Here is a 19,704-nt window from a genome sequence, read left to right on the forward strand (position 1 = left end):
TTTTTGGAACTTAACCAGTGTGCAATGCAGTAAACACATTTTAAGTGTATCTTGTACAAATGAGCACCAACAGAGGCTTATTGACTGTAGAGCTGAGCTAATAATGAGGGCAGTGGTGCAAACAGAGTGACAGTCTTGTCTTGGTGTCCTAGAAACCAACTTTCTGGCTCCTCAGCCATGTTAGAGAATCCGGGAGAGGAAAATGTCCCTTCAGTCCGCAGGAGCCATTTACCGCCCATCTGACTGGTGAGTTTCCGGACCCTACACCCTAAACACATTGTCCTCAAAAACAGCCCATCAGCCCTTTGCAGGCAGAAATACTGAGGAAAAATGTGTTAGAAACAATTTGTTAGACATACTCCCATATGAGTCACTGATAAATAAATCTTCATAGCTCCAAACCAGATGTTAGTTTGCATGTGGAAATTTGGAAGTTCCTCCAGTAAACAGGTTTGTCACCCATATTTGTCTCTAATGGACATTTAATAGGCAGTAATTTGACTGAAAAAATTGCCCAGTTGCTGTTACAGTGTGGTCAGGAAAGGAAACCCAGCTGCAAAATTGATATTATATTTAGATTTTTTTTCTAAAGCAAGTACACCCCGGAGGGCCATAATGCATAAACCATATGCTGCCTAATTAAAGGCTATTACTGCAACCGGAGACCTTTTTGACCATTTAATGATGTCTCTGGAATAATCTAAATTTCCTTTTCACACAAAACTCTGTTTTACTGCTGTAAAACAGAGTATTTTGACAAAGGATGTGGAGTCAGAGGGTAGAATCATTAAAAATGAGCTATGCATCATAGAAAATCATTTGTCATTCTTAGTCGTTCTGGATGTGATTTTGTGGATATACTCACCTTAGATGGGGACCTGTATGCTGGGACGTCCGTAGACTTCATGGGAACAAATGCCGCCATTTTTCGCACATCTGTGCATAGCAGCAATCAACACTATATCCGCACTGAAGCTTACCAGGACCACTGGCTAAATGGTGAGAAATGAAATAAAACATTAATTGTTTTTATTGTGTATGCAAAAAGAGCATGGCCTTGGTTTCCAAACTGGGATGGTAGAGAAAGTGATCTAGTTATATTTCATTGATAAATAACAAATGATTTTGTTCATATCACAGTTATAAACATTGTTTTGTTCAAGCTAACAAGCAAACATAAAGGTAGATACAAAATCTACAAAAAGTACTGTAGCTATGTACTATATGTACTACACATTTGGATTACTATATTTCTAACAGCATGCAACAGTTAACTGACTGCCTTAGGATACTGTCAGCAAATTAGGCTATTAGATTAGTGTATATCTCACTTATTAGCTTTTGTATATTATTAATTTTGCCTCTTAGCTTAGCATACAGCTAACATATTAGTCCATCTGATTAGCATACATTTACAGCATACAAATAGACAGCTAGTTTAGATACCACTGCTAAAGGATAACTGTAAATAACTAATTTATATTACAGTAAGTCTTAGTATCTCAAACAAATGTGTCCGGTTTAAGGATGTGTAGTGATTTCTTCTGAAATAAAAAAAAAATAAAAAAAAATAGTGGTGTAGACATTTTTGGCAGTGTAAAAGAAGGAGGTGTATGGTCTGAAAAGTTTGCAATTCACTGTTTTGGGGTTCTGGTGCTGCCTAATTAACTTCCTTCACCCTCACTCTGATGCCAATTTCTTTTCACAGAGCCAGAGTTTGTGGGATCATATTCCATCCCTGACACACACAGCTTGGACGATGACAAAGTCTACTTCTTCTTTAAAGAGACCTCTGTAGAGTCCAATCAGCTCGACAAGCGTATCTACAGTCGAGTGGCCCGTGTCTGCAAGGTGAATGCCAAGTCCAGCGCCGTAATGAGCCAATAAAAACATGAAATAGATCCAAAAGACCTTTGTTTGGTATGCAGAATCAATGAGTCTTTTGTAGGAATAAATGAATGGACGTGTAGGCCTCTGTATCATCTGTTGCACAGTAGCAGCAGCAGCATGTATCTAATAATGGATGAATGAAGTGTTTGTTTGAGAGTAATTAAAGACTAATACATTACAATTAAACACTAGCAACAAATCTAGCAAAAAAGGTTTTCGGTTCAGGGTTAACTTATCAGCTTTCTTGAAGTGCTTTATATATTTCGTTTGTTTTATGCTGTATTTTAGGGTGACCATATGCGGCATTCTCCCAGGACGCGTCCTGTCCAGGATTTCTAAGTTGCATAAAATGTCCCAGTTTTGTTTTTGTTTTCATATTTGCGGAAGGTAACGACTGAAAAATAATTTGATCAGTAGCATGCATTATACATAATCAACCGATCGTGGCTTGCAAGAAGGCTGGATCTACAGAGAAAGGTCAAAGCATTGCAAATACGACAACATTTTAATGCATTGCATGAAGAATGTCAATAAGAACAGTGGCTTGCACAGACCTCCGTGTAGAAATCGCGTTCCTAAATCGCGTTCCGGGAGGACATCAATATGACCACTTTCACAGTTAAAGAGGCAAGGGCTCAAGCCATTTTAGGCTATTTAAAAATCCTGGACAGGACGCGTCCTGGGAGAATGGCGCATATGGTCACCCTACTGTATTTGTTTGCAATGTATGAAAATGTAATGTATTATATATCTGCTATTGAGATAATGTCATTGCTTAATGCTGGAATACACTACATGAATTTTGCACAGATATTTGCAACGATCTGCAGTCTTAAGGAGTCAACGCTAGTTGCCAAAAGTCAGAGCCAATCTGCAGACTTTAGACAGTCGGAATAGACAGATTTCAAAGACAATCGTGTAGTGTATGTTGGGCACTGAATCCAATGTTTTTAGCTTCAGACAATGATACCATTGAGTCAGAGGTGATCAAACATTTTTGGTATTTTGAGTCGATTTTAGAACACATATTGTTTTTCATTTGTCTCCTAGCAATGAGGCACATTTCTGTGTGAGTTTGTTGTGTTTGGAAAAGCTTAAATGTCTGGTAGTGTGTGATCCTCAGTGATTTAGTGAATTACGCCCAGTTTTTCCTCTGTAACCAATTATGATGTAATAGTGTAAGTGTATGATGCCTGGTCTTTTAAAATCTTTTAAAAGTTGTGTAGTGTATTAAAAGCAAGCTCTTGGTGTTCATCAGAATGACATAGGAGGAAAACGAAGCTTGATTAATCGCTGGAGCACCTTCCTGAAGGCCAGGCTTGTGTGCTCAGTACCAGGACCTGGAGGCATGGACACACACTTTGATGAGCTGGGTATGTTTACACACACAATCATCCATCTGTTAAAGTCAACATAAACTCAAAAATTCACACTAGTAATACTTTCTGCCCATTTTTTATGTTTAGAGCACATATTTCTTTTGGAGACCAAAGATCCACAAAATCCAGTCATCTATGGTGTCTTCTCCACTTCCAGGTAGGTTCATTAACTGGAAAGTCTTTTTTATGAGTCATTCATTGGGTCACCACCCCATAATCCTCTTAACTTTTTAGAACCACATTCCTGTCAATGTTATATTTGTTTACCTCAATTTCTGCATTATCATTGGCTCCATCCAAATCAACCAATCCGTCACACTCATTCCCATTTAACTTACCCTTCAGGTTCTCAGACCTCCCTTGTTTGTTCCAACAACCTAAATCTGATTATCTCAGTTTATCTTGTGAACTGACATCAGTATCAAAACGCCCCTAAAATCAACAGTCTGGTCACAGGATGGTCTCCTTCCCGCCCGATCCATCTAGAACAATCTATCTCGGTGCTCCCACCCAAGGAATGGATAGCTTGAGGCCATAAGGGAGGGTGAAAGGTCACCAAGCTTGAAGAACTCTGTTATTCTAACCCGGCATCAGACTAATACATGTTTCCTTTTCAAAAGCTCCGTCTTCAGAGGTTCAGCTGTTTGCGTCTATTCCATGGCCTCTATCCGAGCTGCCTTCAATGGGCCCTTTGCGCATAAGGAGGGGCCCGATTATCGCTGGATGGAGTACAAGGGGAAGATCCCTTATCCACGGCCAGGGACGGTAAGTTCTCAACAGGGAGGTATTATGTTTGGTAGGGTAGAGAAGATGATGGTCATGTGAAGGGATACTTATTTTGCTTTTTTATTGACAACTTGAACAACTATGGGTGGAATTGAGCTGCCAGATGTGTTTGGGCAGCTTGGAAAGCATGCGGCCCATCACTCCTCGCACTAGCTGCACTGCCTCAATGGGACTGTAAAAATGTCGTCAGGCACTCTGGGGGTCACATGTCAGGGAGGCTTGTGAAGTGGCTGGAGTGTGGACCTTTAGTGGTGAGGTCTTCAGAAGGAAGTCAGTTATCAGGGCTGTGAATTCTGCTCCATTAGTTGTCGAATTCACAACCATGGAGTTGACCTGAACTCTTAGTAGACAGATTAACCCTTTCAAATTATGGGGTTTATTGCTAAAACTAAAGGAACCTCTTTTAGACTTGTTTAACATGTAGTAGTAAAATGAAAAAAAAGAAGAAAAAAAAAGAAAAAGAAAACAGCAATCAGCATCCCATGCTGGTCCAAGCATGTAAAATATACCTTGTGCTGGTGACCGGCAATGCAGCATATTTCAGCAGGGCTTTCTTTGCACATATTGTGTATAGGTTGCCATGTTTACCAGCTTTACAAGATCAGGGTTGAAATATTGGATTAAAGTAAGCAAGTTTATCAAACTAGCTTCATGTTAACACTTAAAACATGCCCTGCTTTGGGATCCTAGATGGACTTGCTTCATTGGGTAAACTGACTGACAACAGAAGATTCCTTTGAAACTGAATTTCTCAACATGGAAAAATAAGGATTATGATGCTTACTGCACTATGATCTCAAACAGTGGCCAAAATCCACATCTGCAAAAATGTTTTTCACTATTTTTACTTTATTCTGGGACTGTTACACCAGATTCAGTCCCCACAGGGTTGCAGAATATGAGCTTAACTGTCTATGGTATGCATTATTTTCTAACCATGAAATATAGCTTCTATCATACAAATCAAAATAGATTTTTCTATAAAATTATGATTTTCTTTTCTATTTAAATGCACATTTCTTTTAGAAATTGATACATCTGATTTTAATCTCGATCAAAATCTGCCACACACACAAAAACAAATATACACATGCACACGTTACCACACATTATTCTTTACTACTATCCATAAGATCATACCTGTCACTTCTGGGAGTAAAGACTTTCCCTCGCTGCCCTCGTTCAACTCCATCTCATCGTCACAGTCACTGAAGGCTAACTCATCCTCACTTTCATCTTCCATTTCTGCACTCTTCCTATTGCCCTTTCCATAAAATATTGCTGTATTAATTTTCTGAAAAGACTAAATAATTTTGTTATTTATACATAAATACAACTATACTACAATAAACACTTCAAATAATTAAATAACTGCAATCATATTATTGATGCTACTATCTATAAAAAAATCCCAATGGGGAAATACATTACTGCAATTCCACTGTGGTACAGCGTTGCAACATAGAAACAATAATTAATATTTTCTCAATTTACAGTAAAACTATGTTAGACAAAGTTGATTTGTGAATAAAAATATCTTTACTTATCAAAATGATGCCATAAATGGAGCAATATAATGTAATTATTATTATTATTTTTTTTTCAGAATAAGAAGGAACTAACTGTCCTATGTCCCTACAGTGTCCGAGCGAGACCTACGACCCTTTGCACAAGTCCACCCGTGATTTCCCAGACGATGTTGTGAGCTTCATGAGGACCCATCAGCTGATGTGGGAGCCAGTGGTGCCCATCCATAGGCGTCCGGTCTTCACTCGGATCAATGCCCCCTACAGGCTAAAGAAGCTTGTGGTTGACAGGGTTGATGCAGAGGATGGCCAGTATGATGTCTTACACCTTGGTACAGGTATGTTGGAAAGAGGTTAACAAAAGACCAATGTGTGTTCAAAGAGCTGAATCTTTTATACTAGTAAAAAAAAAAAAAAAGTGTGACAACTATCCCTGGTGTTCCCTTTTATTAGACCTAAATTGCACTGCAAATATGGAAATCTCCTAGATAGGCTTCCAGATCCTGCAGTAAATGCTATCAGAGACGATTTATGTTCCCATGCTGGTCAGTGGTGTTGTTGCCTGGGATCATCCTAACATTTCGAGGACACAATGTTTCTTTTCCTGCCTAACATTTATCCTCATGGGCTGATGGGTGTATGCATGAACTCTGCCAAGTCTAAGTGAATCATTTAGGGCAAATAGATACTCTGTTCAGGACAAATATGCTTAACCTGTATGTACAGAGAGCAGACTTGCAATTTTACACTGTGTAGCACTAGAACAGTGTAACAGCTGTCAGCCCACAGGGTGCTGGATAAATCCACACGCCAAAAGCCAGTGCTCACTCACCTAGGTAACTAAGTAAGGGTGCATTATGGGATACATTTAAAAGTTAATGTGAATATGTATGTATGTATGTATCTATCTATGTATCTATCTATGTATCTATCTATGTATCTATCTATCTATCTATCTATCTATCTATCTATCTATCTATCTATCTATCTATCTATCTATCTATCTATCTATCTATCTATCTATCTATCTATCTATCTATCTATCTATCTATCTATCTATCTATCTGTCTGTTTGTCTGTCTGTCTGTACAGTGGAATCTCATATGGTTAATATTCTCTATCTCCAGATGATGGCAAAGTAATAAAGGTTGTCTCTGTACCTAAAGAGAACTGGGAAACTGAAGAAATCATTCTAGAGGAGTTGAATGTCTTCAAGGTAATTTAATAAGATCTCCTTTTCTTCTCTCTCCTCTGCTTGTTTGTCATGCCATCTGCTAGACTCCCTCATGACCCCTGACCCTGCTCTCATTGGTTGTTGTTTTCACGTCAAGCACTTTCCAAACAAAAATAACTATTAAAGAAGAAAACCAGATTGCTTTTAGATTTCCCATGTCTGTCTACTTACGTGACCAAACCCAGGGACAGGAGAGGCAAAGTTACACCAGAAAAAGATCTAATTTATACAAAACTTCAGGCAGTGAGGAATGTGTCAGTTTTGCTCTGGGATGGAGGGAATGTAAGCAAACAGAAGTCAACAGGTTTCATATGAGATGCTTGTAATTATGGGTTTATAATAACATTAAGCTTGCAGTTATCATTTATTTAAGAAACATAAGATCATAAAAGTAGTCCATGCAACTCATGTGTTATATTTCAAGTCAATGACTTTGTGTGAGGAACAAACCAAAATTTCACTTAAAATGTAATTTTTTCCCTGAATACCACTGCATCCCTCACATCTCATTGACTAAAACACTAAAAATTGGTAGTACATTATGAATAGCTAATGTCACGTGTCAGTCAAACCTGTCAGGAGACATATGATAGCAGACATTGTCCACTAGTGTCCCACCAGCCATTTGTAGAGCGAGATTCATTTTAAGTGTCAAGGCTCATTTGCTGCTGTATATGAAAGAGAAATGAACCAATGGAGCAGAAAGCTTTAAAACATTCACAAGGGCCTGTTATGATGAGCTGCTCATTCAGCGCCAACAATGCATGTCGTCCCCCACTTTGTTCGGGAGTTGATTCATTTTATGTGTTGACACATTTTTCTTCCTCTCTTTTTTCGTTTTGTAGACTCCAATACTAAGCATGGAGCTCTCCACCAAGAGGGTAAGTGGACGTGTTTGGTGGGTGGCCACTAAATAATACTATAAGGACTTCAACTTTCTTTAACAACAATATGAGATTTATGATTCTGCTTTCAAACCTGCCATAATGTCTAGCCTCATAGAATTCTATTGTAAGTGCATCACTGTAAAAGTTGGAGTTGATTATCAGTATTTATCAGTCTAATTACCTTAGTCTAATTTAATTAAATTAAATTAAATTAAATTAAATTAAATTAAATTAAATTAAATTAAATTAAATTAAATTAAATTAAATTAAATTAATTTGTTAAAGGTTAGACTTTTTTATATTGCATTCACACATACATCCTCATTTTTATTTGATTTCTTCTCTAGCAAGTGCTGTTCATAAGCAGTGACGAGGGTGTCGTCCAGCTTCCTGTTCAGAGGTGTGAGCTCTACGGTAAAGTTTGTGTAGACTGCTGTTTAGCTCGAGACCCATACTGCGCTTGGGACGGCTCCTCTTGTACTAACTACTTCCCCACCAACAAAAGGTACTAGTTATTCTACTAGCTGACATGTAGTTGCAAAGTTACTTACAGTTAGTAGAATGTCTAAAGTGGACTATTGAAATAAAGTGTAAGCTTATTTATTAGTCATTAAAATGGGCCTAAATATTAGTACTGAAAACCACCAGCAAACCTGTCAAATAATGGATCTGAGGCGGCTAACATCCTCTTGTGGTCCGCAGGCGTGCCCGGAGACAGGATGTGAGGTATGGAGACCCCTGGAGCCAGTGTCAGGATATGAGAGACGGTAATAAATCACTTTCCGCTCACCTCAAGACTCTACACCATCAGGTTGTATATGATATTTCACAGTCCTGGAATAAAATGTACACTGCTCCCCTCTAGTGTGCAAAATGGATACTAACACATGCTAAGATGTGTGCAACAGTTCAATTTGAAATCAGTTTACTTTCTTGATTTTCTCAATTACTGTGAACAAATCATTCGAACATATGTTAAAGAAAAAAAATGAGTCTTTTAGGAAGCTAAAGTCCCTGAAGATATTTTACATTTGATCAGCGTTTAGATGAATATGTAAATTTATCCTGCACGCTTTCCTCTCGATAACAAAATAAACGCAACAAAAATGACAGCAGCAAAGAAAACTGTTTAGTTCTACACGTCTACACGTCAAAAACATTGCATGAAAGTTGCTTTGGCCAAACAAACTTAATTTTGGACTGATTTTGTTCAAAATTATCTCACACCAGTTTATTCTTTAAAGGTGCCGTAGAACGTGTTTTCAAAAGATGTAATGTAAGTCTAAGGTGTCCCCTGAATGTGTCTGTGAAGTTTCAGCTCAAAATACCCCATAGTTTTTTTTTTTTTTATTAATTTTTTTAACTGCCTATTTTGGGGCATCATTAAATATGAGCCGATTTAGGCTGCGGCCCCTTTAATTGCTCACGTTCCCCGCCCACAGAGCTCGCGCTTGCCTTTAACAGCATAAACAAAGTTCACACAGCTAATATAACCCTCAAAATGGATCTTTACAAAGTGTTCATCATGCAGCATGTCTAATCGTGTAAGTATGGTATTTATTTGGATGTTTACATTTGATTCTGAATGAGTTTGATGGTGCTCCGTGGCTAAAGCTAACATTACACACTGTTGGAGAGATTTATAAAGAATGAAGTTGTGTTTTTTAATTATACAGATTGCAAGTGTTAACGACACTTGTCTTGTCTCTGTGAATACAGTAAGAAACGATGGTAACTTTAACCACATTTAACATTTACATTAGCAACATGCTAACAAAACATTTAGAAAGACAATTTACAAATATCACTAAAAATATCATGGATCATGTCAGTTATTATTGCTCCCTCTGCCATTTTTCGCTATTGTTCTTGCTTGCTTACCTAGTCTGATGATTCAGCCGTGCAGATCCAGACGTTAATACTGGCTTATGCAAAAACACCCCGACTGTTACGTAACAGTCAGTGTTATGTTGAGATTTGCCTGTTTTTTAGAGTTCTTTTAAACAAATGAGATTTATATAAGAAGGAGGAAACAATGGAGTTTGAGACTCACTGTATGTCATTTCCATGTACTAAACTCTTGTTATTTAACTATGCCAAGATAAATTAAATTTTTAATTCTAGGGCACCTTTAATTTTGCTTGAAGTATATCAGGCCTTAAAAGTTTCCATTCCTCTCTGCAGGTTCAAAGCACCCTGAACTTAAGATGGTATATGGCATTGAGACGAACTCAACCTTCTTGGAATGTGTCCCACATTCACCACAAGCCACAATCAAGTGGATAATTCAGCCAAACAACAACCAGAACAGCAAAGAGGTCCGTCCACACGTTTTTAGAGAACATTTAATCATAAACTGATAAGTGGATTCACACTTAACTCACTTCTACCCTAATACAAACCCCTGTCTGTATCTCAGTTGTTTCCAGGTGAAGAAAACCACATCCACATGCAACGTGGGCTCCTCATCCAACAGATAACATCTTCTAATGCTGGCCTGTACCTCTGCGTAGCCTATGAACATTCGTTCTCCCGCACGATAGCCCGCTACGAACTACACGTCATCCCCCAGAACAACATGTCGAGAGTGCAGAACACCCATCCAGGAAATTACGCAGCCTCACCGCGGAGCTTCAAGGAACTACATCTAATGGGAGTTAGCGGGCTAACAGCTGACGAGTACTGTGAACATCTTTGGTACCGTGAAAAACGGCGACAGCAAAAACTTCGCACGCTGAAATGGAAGCAGGTGTCTGAAAACCGTAAAGCGAGAGTTAGGCGACAAAATCCACCTTACAAGTCTTTAGACCAAGGTGAAACTGCAGACTTTTGATGAAAAGGAGAGTGACTTTATCTGGACAATTAGCATTTTTGTAGCTTACTGGCTACAAAGGCTATTTCCAACTTGCTGCAGCCACCAATTGCTACTGTTAGCACAACAAAAAAGGGCTACAGACCTTGAGAACTGTATTATTCTTCTATTAAGTCCTCTCTTAAGTTTTATTTTGTAGCCTGTGCTAGTGTTAGCGTGTAGTTTTAACACAGTATAACCAAACAGCCTGTAGCTGTGCAACTATGAATTTGTGCAGTCTGGCATCCAGCTGAGCACATTTTGCATAATTTTTCTGTAATGTTTTTAATGTGTTTCTATTGTTTGTCAAAAACAAGCACCTATGCTAAATGCTAGGTATGCTTGGAAAGCTAATACTGAAAATGGACAAGCTAACAAAGTGCAAAGATGAACTGACTTCTCTTGCTTTCACGAGGCATGTAGATTAAATAGTCCCTAGATCTGTAATATCATTGTATTGCTATTATATTTGGACTCTTGTCAAATACAGTCAAATGTTTGTTCTGACAACTGCAGGTGCCTCCATGTTCAGAGGAAGTTTGCCCAGGATGTACCCTTCATATGTTTCCTTCCTCTTCAAGAACAATCTCTTCTGTTCTTTCCTGAGAACATCCTTGAGTAAATATTGTGTTTGTTTTATGACTTCTAAGCATGTCATTTTGTAAAGAAAAGCAAAGTTCTCCACAACAGCTCAGCTTGCTTCGTTTACAGTATGTCTAAAATGTGTTCGTGTGTTGGAGCATCTGGGAATTGTAAGTAGACTTTCCTCCATGGGTCCATCAAAGGGCTTTTTAAATTCTTTTCACTGCCCATGAAAATTACTTCCAGAATCTTTGAGCCGTTGTTCTTCTCCACCACATCTGAATTATAATTGTGCCTTCGGCTCATGGTTGGTTTGTTGAAGTGGTTAGTTTAGCAACATTCAAATATCTAGTGTTGAAATAAAAGTCTGTACATAAAATTCAAGACACTATTAGAGATATGTTGCTGTCATCGTGGTTTCTTTTTGTGATGCACAAGGTTCAACAAATGCATTTAGGGTGATGAATGCATTTTTTTTATTATTATTTATTTATGGTGCCATTGTAGTATGGTATTCTTTACAGTATATTTGATTTTATTATCTGTATTATGTAAATATTATGCTTTTACAAGTAATACTAATTCAGGGGGAACATTGTATCTGATACCATCAATGTACAAAACTTATGTCTGATATTTTTCATCATTATGCTAGTAGTCAGTGTCTTCCAACATGCACCGTGTGTGCAATTGGTTTGGGCTTGACTAGTCAATTCTGTAGACCATATAGCATTTAGAGACTATGCAGAATTATAAATGATAGATTAAATATTAAAATTATAAATTTGCCTCATTTTAAATAAATGATAAAAACAGCTGAAAATAAACATCTGTGTGAAATTTTACTCATACTGTTATCTAATGATCTTCCCTTGATGTCTTTCAATATTGTTGGAATTTTTTTACAATTTGTTTAGCCAAGGCAAGTTTATTTATATAGCACATTTCATACACAATGGTAATTCAAAGTGCGTCACATATAAAATGAACTAAAATAATCATAATAAAAGCAGAGAATAAAAATGATTAAATTAAAGTATAAAAAAGAATTTAAAAAAATAAATAAATAAAAGGTTACATAGATAAAGCGCAATCAGTTGGACGTACAGTGGCTCTGACTACCTGAATCTGAGTTTAGGCACCCCTGTCTGAATGGAAGAGCCAGAGCTTCGGTTCGTGAGACACACAGTGTTAGTATGGCAACCAGTAGATAAAGGAAGCTACATTAGTGAATTTTCCCACTCTTAAAATCTAAATATAACTCCAGTCATTTACTATAATAAACTACTTGCACTAGAAACATCACGGGTTCTGCTGGCAAGGCTTGAATCTTTTAACCAATGTGGAAATGTCCACCTCTGTATGCTGCAAAAGCGATTGGGCAACCAGTATTAGCAAACACAATTAGCTTAATGTTGCAGTTAAGAAACATAAAAAGCTTTGGAATACTTCTTGTAGTTCGTTATAGAAACAGAGGCTTCTGTATGCTGGAGAACAACATGTTTTTATTAGCCATCCTGGAGAACACGAATCACTTGTATAACATGTACATAAACTTGCCTTGCCACAAGGGGCACTACAACACAGGAAAAGACCATATAAACGTAGCTTCCTTTAACACACCCCAAGTATATCTTAAAGGTAGAATATGAAGGTTTTTTTTTCAGCTAGATGTCGCTAGAGGCCTATTCAAAACAAAGGCATAGCTTGATGACGCCAAGTTTGAGCGCAGAATCTTGGGACATGTGGTCTTCACCTCAAAGGACGGTGGAAAATAATGAATGAAGCAGAGGAGGACAGAGTGTTGTTAGAGCTGCACGAGGCCGCTGGAGCAATTGTTAACGAGAGACGAATGATCACATGCCTCTGAGCAGCGGAACTTTTATTATGACACAGTCGCTGGTGCTGCTTCCGCTTTTCCGGTCAGGAGTATGAGGTAACGCAGCTCTGTTTATCATATTAGATACATTTGAGTGGCGGCTGCTGTGAGACACTTGTTTGAGACACACTGCAGTAAGATAGATCGATTTTAGAATATCATATTAAATACTGGATGGCTTGTGTTGATAAATGGCATGCAATTAATTTTAAAACGTATTGTATGATGGAGAAAATTCTGTATTACTGTTACTAAAAATAGCTACTTGACAAAATAGTTTTTTTCTCTGAGGCATGGTGAAGCATGGTATACTCGCAAAAAATCAAGAAAATTAGATTTAAACAATAAGACTAAACGTATTGAGCTATATAAGAACAATTAGTTTTCTGTCAATAAATATATCACATAACAGTTATTTCATTGTCTATTAAAACATATAATATATTAAAGCGTCTTTGGTGTTTCCATGGTTTCTAATAAAACCAGAAACCGAGGGTAACGCGGGTATGACGCAATTGACATGCGACTTCTCACAAGTCTCAGAGCCTTGGTTAAAATTGCAATTTTCTCACGATTTACAAATGGTTGGAAACATTTGGGATATTGTATGTACTCAAGTGAACAAAATATGTAACACTGGCCTAGTTGTTTTTGGATATTTTACTGCAAAATTATTACATATTGCACCTTTAACTAATCATCAGTTATCTACATCCCCTTTTCTTAGTTCTATACTTTCCTCTACTCAAAAGTACTATAATTTCACAAACATTTTTAACATTTATGTAATGCAAATCTAAAATTGCAACTGAAATAACGAAAATATCAGAATAACACATTCTTACACCAGATTTTCAACAACATGCATTGTTAAACAGTGTACTTAGGACTAGGCTTGAAAATCTGGCCATATCTATATGATATGGTAACTTTTGAGCAGTTGGCCAAGCTGGAATGTTTTCTTCAACATGCAGCTCATCTTAAGACACATTGTTGTTGTCTGGTACAGATTTGAGTTGTGTCAAAAAGTCCTCCAGATCGGCGTGTGTGCAGTGTGGGGGTAGTTCTTTTACAGGAAGTAGTAAACTTCCTGTACTCTTTACCGTCTGACTCCACAACACAACATGGGCTCTGTGAGAGTGCTCCAGTCTTGTCGTGACCTTTTGCATCCGTACCACTTCGGATTCATGCAGAGGAGAGAGTGGTTTGCTCCTTTTTTTTCAAAGTACACCTGTTGCATTTGTCTCTTTTGAGCTTTGAGATGATGAGTTAAGCATCCTTTGACCTTAGTTTTCGCATCTGCTCGCTGATGGGCATGTTGGTACGCATTACCTTGGACATCAATCTCTGTGCCAGTGAACCCAGTATCTTATCTCAGAGAATGTTGCGGATGTTTAAAAAATTCAGATGCAAGTCTGTCCCATCCCTCTTAGTGGTTTCGAGCAGGTACTTTGCACTATGAATGGCTTTTTCTGCAAGACCGTTCAGCAGAAGCCCCAAGAACTTGCAAAGTCTCTGAAAACCTGGCTCGTAAACTGGGTGGGTGCCATCGTCAGCGATTAGCTTCTGGGAAATACCGTGCACAGAAAAGTGCCTCAGTTTGTTGGTGACATTTTGCGATGACAAGGTTCTAAGTGGGTTTATTTCAAACCACCCATAGTAGGAATCCACCAGCACTAGATACTGTTGGCTGTTCCAGTCAAATGTCTCAAATATTGTAAATGAGAGTCAGGTTAAACTTGTGCAGATTTAGTATCATTCGCTGAAGTCATGCTGGAGCAGTGTGTAGGGGTTTGTTCAGAATTGTGACAAGGGGTTGGTGGTCTGTTTCCACCAAGACCGGTTTTCCGTAGATGTAAGTTTTGACAGCCGAAGACCACTGCCAATAGCTTCTTTTCGATTTGAGCATATCTCATTTCTGTTTCAGTTAGAGTGCGTGAGACATTATTGATTGGTTCACTGTTCTGTACGCATGCCGTACCCAATCCCTACTGAGAAGTGTCACATGTGATAGTCACAGGTTTGCTTATATCAAAGTACTTCAGCACTGGTGGGCATGTGATGCAGTTTTTTTTTTTTTTAATCATTTTAAACATTTCTTGTTGTTTCTGTGACCGGCACCAAACTACATCCCTGTGGAGCAGCCGCTGAAGTGGTGTCGCCAGTTCACTGAAATTTGGGATAAACTTACCCAGGTCATTGACGTTGCAAGGCAGCTTTGTCATTTGGCGGTGGCATCTCTGTGATGGCCTGTATCTTGGCTGGGTCTGGTTTTAATCCATGTTCTGTGAACAGATGGCCTACATAACTTCTTTAGAGGCTGAACTTGCATTTTTGTGGGTTTAGTTTCAGATTCACTTGCCATGCTCTGTTTAGAAGCTTTCTCAAGTGCTCTTTCCCTTTCCCTCCAACCATGATGGCTAGATGATTGTGGCACATAGGAAGCCTGTGAAGATCTGCTCCATTGCCCGTTGGAACACTTCTGATGCTGAATTAATGCCGAAAGGCATGCACAAAAAACGTTATCTGCCAAAAGGTGTTGCAAAAGTTGTGATAGGGAAGATTCATTGTCTAACTTGATTTGCCAGAATGAGCTTTTAGCATCAAGCACTGAGAAGATGCTGGCATTGGACATTTGTGAGGCTACTTCCTCTACTGTGCACATGGGATGGTGAGGGTGCATAAAAGCTTCATTTGGATCCCTTGATCGATACATAGGCGAATCTTGTGATTACTGCCAGTGCACAATGGCTTTTCTATCTTTTGCATTATAATGTACTGCATCAACCCTCATAGGGTCACCTTCCTGTGCTGCTCGGTTAATTCACTGATTTGGCAGATTTTAATTGCTTTCTGAGTCTGTGGTTCTAAAGTTTGTGATGGTGAGGGATCTTGTATGAATGTCCATCTGCACTCTCTCTCTGAATCTCTCATGAACATCATTACTCGTTGCCTCTCTATTGATTTCAGCTATGACAATATCTGTGTTTTCAGATCTAAAAATCCACTGTACCACTGTAATATCTCCCTGTATTTTCAGTAACATCAGTATGTAGAGTGACAGAATCTCCCTCCATCAAGGATAAAGTCTTCATTTCACCTGTCTCAACACCTAACACACCTAGAAGATATTAGTACACATACAGACTTTAATTTGGAAAAGAGAAAAAAAAGGAGAATAAAGAGGCTACTAGTGTGGCATTCAGACTTCTACAACTATGTGTGGCACCACTTTTTATGTGAAGTGTTTTGTCTTTTGCTCCAGTTTGTTGTTGTCTGAATGTGATTTTGACAGGGTTGTATGTGTGTGAGACGTCAAACACAATCAGCCAGAAGTGTGGTTAAATGTCTTTCATTTGCTTTTTGTGTGAATGTGACCAGTCATATTTCCCATTTATGCTCATTAGATTTTTATCCTCTGTCTACACATATGATTTGATGAACCTTTTATTTATTTAAAAGTTAAAATAACATACTTCTACATTTATACACTTCTACATAAGGTTTGCATTCAGGGCTTGACATTAACACCAGCCAACCTGTGGTATACTATATATATATTCCACTTGGTGTGGAAATGTGACATACCCAAGAAATGATTTCATTCTTTCTGTTTCCATTTAGCTGCTTTATTCATGCATTATAACTTTACAAATATTGCACAAAACTCTAGCTATGAATATATCAAGTGCTGGACAAATTCGGTTGATGGAGCTATCAATGATGTAATCATGATTTTTTGACATTTTCAGTATGAGAACGAACAAATGATAATAAAAGTGAGTTTAGTGGTTTCAGTAAAACAAATGTTACAAGTTAAGGTACATAAGATGAAGGTGGAGTTTTGGGAGGTGGAGGGATGCTGGAACAGTTTAGACTAAAGAGAGGTAAGCATGCTTGTTAGATCCATAATACACAAATCTGATAATATTTAAGTGTTGTTAGATTATTACTTATTGCATTTTTTGTATAGATTAAGAATGTTTATGCTATGCTTTTATTATGTCCTTGCTAACTGATGAGGTGATTAAAAACGTCACATCCGGGTTAGTGGATCGTAATCAAGTGATGGAGCAATACAGTTTTTGACCGGTGTTCCATGTTGTGTTGTTATATAAAGTTTAAAAAGTTGTTCCTGCAGTACAAAACTATACAAGAAGTACAAGACATAAACAAGAATCAAAAAGGAGTTTGTCACGTCAGACTGGTTGCTTTGAACGAATGGTACATTTTCAATCTTACAGTTGTGGCCAGAATTATTGGCACCCTTCATAAATATGATCAAAGATTACTCTAAAAATAAATCTGCATTGTTTTTCCTTTTGATCTTTAATTCATAAAATTAACAAAAATCTAATCTTTCATTGAAGGAAAAGAATTGAAAGTGGGGGGAAATAAAATTTTTTCTCCAAAACACGTTGGCCACAATTATTGGCACCCCTAGAATTTTTTATGAGTAAAATATCTCTGAAGTATATTCCCATTCATATTTACATTTTTTTTTAAGCTCACCAGGGTGATCATGAACATGAAATTGTCCAGCCAGGACTTCCTGTTCCACTGGAGTATAAACATGAGGAAACACAAAGGCCAAATTCCCTTAATCATTCATCACAATGGGAAAAAACAAAGAATATAGTTCTGATGTGCACAAAATACACAGTGGCTGTAAAAAAAATAAATAGCTAAAGCATTGAAAATCCCCATTTCCAATATCAGAGCAATAATTAAGAAGTTCCAATCAACTAAAAATGTTACAAATCTGCCTGGAAGAGGACGTGTGTCTAAATCGTCCTAATGCACAGTGAGGAGGAAAGTTTGAGTGGCCAAAGACTCTCCAAGGATCACAGCTGGAGAACTGCAGAGATTAGTTGAGTCTTGAGTCTCAGAAAGCCTAAAAAAAATGATCAAAAGCACCTACATCCCCACAAGTTGTTTGGGAGGGTTTCAAGAAAAATCCTCAGCTCTCATCCAGAAACAATCTCCAGTATATTCAGTTGTCAGACTCGACTGAAACTTCAAACGGGACCGTGGAACAGGCCTCTGGCTCTGCATGGTGTCTGAACCAAAACAGCAACCTTAGCCACACCCACCAGAATGCATATGACCAATCGGACGACAGCTTCTGCAAAACCACAATATGTTATTTGTTTGTTATTTTGCCAGCTGTAATGTTACAGTTGTTATTGATTGGACCAGGATTAATATTTGTATACAGCACAGAATTTTCCACCTCAGCATGCTGAAAAAACAATGAGGAAAAGATGGATGGATGGATGGTGTACCTGTAATTAATTTGTATATAAATGCTCTTCTATATCTTGTCTCAGCTGTGCATCAGTATTATGTTGTTGTTCTGCAGACCTTCTAACAGCACAAAAAAGTCCTGAGAATTGAATAAAATAAATGAAATTGAATTAAATAATGTATGTTTATACAATTAAACACTTACAGCATAATGATGATATTTTCACAGATGGAACCCCTACACTGTATTTTTAATAATAGCCGATATTAGCAATATAATGTATCACATCAGTTTCTGAACGATATTATAGCAATATAATGTATTATATCTGTTAATATTTTATCGTGTATGCTTATTTCCTCTATTGTTATTTAATTTTAGATTACCTTCATCCAACTCTCACTTAAAGTTAATCTTTAAGAAACACCAATAATTTGCTCACTGTTAAAAGTAATCTTTACAAATCTCAAAATGAATATCCATTTTGTGATACCTATATTTACTTTTAAATTTAAAATGATTGTAAAATTTAAATATAATAGAATTGCCATTTAACTATTATCAGACATAACACGAAAATAATTATTATCAGTTCAATGATCAATTATTATCTTTCTTCATAATTTTACTTACACTGATGAAAACTCACCTATGACCACAACGACCAAAACAGCATTGAACAGAGCAGATATGAGGGTAAGAGTCTGCCATGATGTCTGATTCTGCTGAATGTACTTCACCACCGTCTGATTCTGCTGAATGTACTGTACGACTGTATGATTCTGATTCTGGCACTCAGTTTGTGGCGTTGGTTCTGTAAAGAAAGAATTAAGATACAATCTGTTAATAATCTCTAAATTATCGCTGTACTGAACAACATGACTAAAAGTGTACTCACCAATGATGTGTAGTCTGATGCCATTGCTGAATTTTGAATCTGTGCTCATACAGTAATAAACTCCTAACTCATCAGTAGTGACATTATTTATGAACAGATTATGTTTAGAGTCCACTGAATATTTGTGTCTGAATCTTTCATTGTAGTAAAAAGGAGTTGGGTTTGAGAAAGAGCGCAATATCACAGCCGAAGAATCTGGAAGTTTCAGTAAAAACCAATAAACTTCATTTTCATCAAGATCACAGTTTATGGTCACATTTTGCCCCAAATCTGTTAGTTGAGCTGTTAAAGTCTCTGCAGCTTGACACCATATGAGTAGATCTACAAGATGAAAATCACAGAATCACATGCATTTATAAGAGCGCTCAGAACACTCTTAGAACACTGCCATACACAGCCAGTAGAAAATTTGTACACACATTTTAATTCTTTCATTATTTTTTTATTATTATGCAACCATTTTTTTATGTATCAAGATAAATCAATCAATACATGAAATAAAGTTACATAAATAAAGCACATGAAAAGCCAAAATGCTCAAAAA

General features: G+C 37.5%; 1 protein-coding gene and 1 long non-coding RNA gene across 2 annotated transcripts in view; one reads left to right on the plus strand and one right to left on the minus strand.

Annotated features, from left to right (window-relative positions):
- si:dkey-49n23.1 (semaphorin-3D) overlaps positions 1-11,965 on the plus strand; it is a 57,580-nt gene extending 45,615 nt beyond the window's left edge. Inside the window, exons 6-18 of the mRNA XM_067395911.1 lie at positions 153-246; positions 871-999; positions 1,709-1,851; positions 3,149-3,263; positions 3,357-3,426; positions 3,890-4,034; positions 5,697-5,919; positions 6,709-6,797; positions 7,661-7,696; positions 8,050-8,207; positions 8,405-8,469; positions 9,887-10,020; positions 10,122-11,965. Coding sequence (XP_067252012.1) covers positions 153-246; positions 871-999; positions 1,709-1,851; positions 3,149-3,263; positions 3,357-3,426; positions 3,890-4,034; positions 5,697-5,919; positions 6,709-6,797; positions 7,661-7,696; positions 8,050-8,207; positions 8,405-8,469; positions 9,887-10,020; positions 10,122-10,535 — 1,815 coding nt within the window. The 3' untranslated portion in view covers positions 10,536-11,965. The remainder of the gene's footprint in view (positions 1-152; positions 247-870; positions 1,000-1,708; positions 1,852-3,148; positions 3,264-3,356; positions 3,427-3,889; positions 4,035-5,696; positions 5,920-6,708; positions 6,798-7,660; positions 7,697-8,049; positions 8,208-8,404; positions 8,470-9,886; positions 10,021-10,121) is intronic.
- A 6,334-nt stretch (positions 11,966-18,299) lies between these two features.
- LOC137029175 (uncharacterized) lies at positions 18,300-19,298 on the minus strand. The gene is made up of 3 exons (XR_010896260.1): positions 19,161-19,298; positions 18,912-19,076; positions 18,300-18,400 (listed from the first exon to the last, which is right to left on the minus strand). It is a non-coding gene; the product is annotated as an uncharacterized lncRNA (long non-coding RNA).
- Between the last annotated feature and the right edge of the window lie 406 nt (positions 19,299-19,704).

This window comes from Chanodichthys erythropterus, chromosome 10 (genome assembly GCF_024489055.1).
Source record: "Chanodichthys erythropterus isolate Z2021 chromosome 10, ASM2448905v1, whole genome shotgun sequence".
Taxonomy (NCBI): domain Eukaryota; kingdom Metazoa; phylum Chordata; class Actinopteri; order Cypriniformes; family Xenocyprididae; genus Chanodichthys; species Chanodichthys erythropterus.